This window comes from Acanthisitta chloris, unplaced genomic scaffold (genome assembly GCF_000695815.1).
Source record: "Acanthisitta chloris isolate BGI_N310 unplaced genomic scaffold, ASM69581v1 scaffold7080, whole genome shotgun sequence".
Lineage (NCBI taxonomy): Eukaryota > Metazoa > Chordata > Aves > Passeriformes > Acanthisittidae > Acanthisitta > Acanthisitta chloris.
The window spans coordinates 3483-6812 of record NW_008650991.1 but is presented as its reverse complement, the minus strand read 5'-3'; the positions used below and the strand labels follow the sequence as shown (position 1 = coordinate 6812).

General features: G+C 53.4%; 1 protein-coding gene across 1 annotated transcript in view; it reads left to right on the top strand.

Moving 5' to 3' along the window:
- Positions 1 to 652: 652 nt before the first annotated feature.
- EPHX2 (epoxide hydrolase 2, cytoplasmic) overlaps positions 653 to 3330 on the top strand; it is a gene marked incomplete at both ends in the record, with an annotated part of 5579 nt that continues 2901 nt past the window's right edge. The window contains 5 exons of the mRNA XM_009071136.1: positions 653 to 737; positions 1182 to 1341; positions 2199 to 2389; positions 2631 to 2753; positions 2992 to 3066. Coding sequence (XP_009069384.1) covers positions 653 to 737; positions 1182 to 1341; positions 2199 to 2389; positions 2631 to 2753; positions 2992 to 3066 — 634 coding nt within the window. The remainder of the gene's footprint in view (positions 738 to 1181; positions 1342 to 2198; positions 2390 to 2630; positions 2754 to 2991; positions 3067 to 3330) is intronic.

The following is a 3330-nucleotide window of genomic DNA, read 5'->3' as shown; positions in this document are numbered from 1 at the left end:
GAGACAGGAGTGGTTGGGAATGCTGGAAGAGGGAGGAATAACTCCAGTTAATCCTTAATCAGGAGAGGTCATTAAGCCCTTCCTAGTTTTGGCTGGGTCCCACAAATGATCCCAAACAGGCTCTGGATTTGGCTTTTCCCTCTAAAATCCAGGATATCTGGGAGCTGGTGATCTGCCAAAACAGGTTCTGCTTGTCTGTGGGTGATGTTCAATCTAGGGAGGGAACAAGGAATAAATCCCAGCATTAGATAACTAAAGGCTGGAGCAATAAATTCCCAGATTTTTGGGCCACCCAGCAGTTTTTCCCCTTGGCTTTAGCTAAATCATGGAATGACAGGAAGAGGCAAAGCCTCTTTGGTCTGTATCGATCCCTGTGACAGCTCCAATCCTTTTCCATGAGTTACAACTCTCCAAAATCCCTTGCTCATCCCATTATTTCTTGTATTCCTGGCAACATTCCCAGCCAGGCATTGAAGTAATTCAGCTTCCAGCTGGGAATAAAGGGCTGGAATTGTCCTAGTGGTGTCCTGGGCAGGGTGGGGGGATGAGGGATGGAGGTGGATCTGGGATCCGCAGCACATGGATATCATTTCTCAACACCCCCATGGGGCTGGGACACTCCCCATGGAGCTCTCCCTGTTTTTCCTGGCAGGAATTTCCTCAGGGATGTGATGTTTGCTGGTGGCTCTGAGAGTCCTTATGCCAAAGCCATGAGAGGACACATCACCCTGAGCCAGGTAGGACCTCCTGGAGCATCTCCTGAAGCTTGGATAGGGAAGGAGGGATGGGAACAGCTCCAGGATGGGTTGTGCCTGGGGTTTTTGGGGGGATACAGGGAGGTTCTGCAGGGAAAAGCTCCAAAGGGATAAATCCCAGCTGGAAGTTCATCTGGTTGTCCCATAAAAGATGTTCCTATAGATATACTGAGGACAATGAAGGAGAAGCTTCATTCCAGGAGAGGTTTGGATTGGACATTGGGGATGATTCCTTCATATAAAACCTTATGAAGCATTGGAATGGGATGTCCAGGGCAGGGGATGGAGCCACCAACCCTGGATGGACTCAAATCCATGTGGATGTGGCGCCTGGGGACGTGGTCAGTGCTGGGGAAATGGTTGGACTTGATCACCTCCAAGAGTTTCTCCAAGCTCCACAATTCCATGATTCCTTGCCTTTTCCAGCTGTTTTCCCAGGTGGATGAGGGCTGCAGGCAGCAGGCCCCCTCCTCAGGCATCTCCCTGCCCGACACCTTCTCGCTGGCCAGTGCCTTCCAGGAGCTAGTTGCCCAGGCGAGGCTCAGCGATGCCATCCTGCGTGCGGCCACCATCCTGCGCCGCAGCGGTGGGTGCTGAGGGACCATGGGGACAGCACAGACACATGCCTTGGTCCCACCATGGCATCTGAGCTGGGTCCACCATGGTGGGCTCTGCCATGAGGTGCTGGTTGGTTCTACCATGGGGTTATGGCTGGTCCCACTATGGCAGCTGGGTTGGGTCCGCTATGGTGGGTTCTACCATGAGGTGCTGCTTGATTCTAGCATGTGGTACTGGTTGGTTCTACCATGAGGTGCTGGTTGGTTCTACCATGGCATTTGGGTTGGGTCCATCATGGTGTGTTCTACCATGAGGTGCTGGTTGGTTCTACCAAGAGTTGCTGGTTGGTTCTAGCATGAGGTGCTGATTGGTTCTACCGTGAGGTGCTGGTTGGTTCTATCATGAGTTGCTGGTAGTTCTACCGTGAGGTGCTGGTTGGTCCTACCAAGAGGTTCTGGTTGGTTCTAGCATGAGGTGCTGGTTGGTTCTAGCATGAGGTGCTGGTTGGTCCCACCATGACATCTGGGTTGGTCCCACCATGGTGGGTTCTACCATGAGGTTCTGGTTGGTTCTATCATGAGGTGATGATTGGTTCCACCACAAGGTCCTGGTCAGTCCCACCACACTCCTGGTTGCTCCCACCATGTGTTCTCTGCTTGGTCCATCTCACTGACTCCATGTCAGTATTCCCAAGCTCTGGCTCAATCCCACCTGCCTTGGGAAGGTCAACCCTGGAGCTCCGACCTCCTGAACATCCTTTGACCTCCTGAGTGTCCTAGTGTGGAGAAACCTTCCAACCAGATCCCCAAATCCATGTCTGGGTGGGAGAGGGAGAATCCCAAGGCTCTCCAGAGATCTGGAGTGGGAATTCCACCCCTTCCCTAGGTCTGAAGACCTGTGTCCTCACCAACAACTGGGTGGATGACAGTGATGGGAGAGTCTTCACGGCACAGCTCATGGACCTTCTCCGAAGGCACTTCGACCTGGTCCTGGAATCCTGCAGGATTGGGATGATGAAACCTGATCCCAGGATCTACACCTACGCCCTGGAAGCTCTGAAGGCAAAGCCTCAGGAGGTACCACCATCATTCCCAAAGAGTTGGGCATGAAAGGTCCTTCCAGCCCCTAAATCCTTGGCTGAGGTGCCACCACCACTCCCAAAAAACAGGGGGTGGAAAGTCCCTCCAAGCTCCCAAATCCTTGGCTGAAGCCACCTGAAGTGCCACCATGATTCCCAAATAACTGGGCATGGAAAGTCCTTCCATCCCCAAAATCCTTGGCTGAAGCCAACAACTGTTCCCTGGAATGTGTCTCCAGGTGATCTTCCTGGATGACCTTGGGAAAAACCTGCAGCCAGCACGGGAGATGGGAATGGCCACGATCCTGGTCAGGGACACGGACAATGCCCTGAAGGAGCTGGAAAAGCTCTCAGGTGTCCAGGTATGGATGGAGAGATGGTTTGGATCTCCTCTGGCCTCTCCTGGGATTCCTGGAGATCCTAGTTTAAGGTGGTTGGGAGGAGCTGAGCTTGAAGATCATTCCATCCAAACCATTCCATGATTCCATGGATAGCTGGGAGGGATGGGCTGAGCTTCTGGGTCATGGATGTCCCACCAGCATCCAGGTGGGATGTCCATGGAGCTTCAGGATTGCTCATTCCATGTTCTTCACCCCAAAGCTTCTGAGCCAGGAGGAGCCAATCCCGACAGCCTGTGATCCATCAGATGTCACCCATGGATATGTGTCCATCCGGGTACGGATGAGGGAGATGCTCCAGCCATCCCAGGGGCTTTGGAATGCTGGGATGGAGAGGGTGGTGGGTTCTGGAATGCCAGGGTGGAGAGGAGTTGTGGACTCTGGAATTCTGAGATGAAGGGGCTGGAGGACTTGGGAGTTCCAGGCTGGAGGGGTGGGCTCAGGAATTCCAGGATAGAAGGAAGTTGTGGACTTTGGAATTCCAGGGTGGAAAGGAGCTGTGGGCTCTGGAATTCTGTGTTGGGGGGGGGGTGGTGGGCCT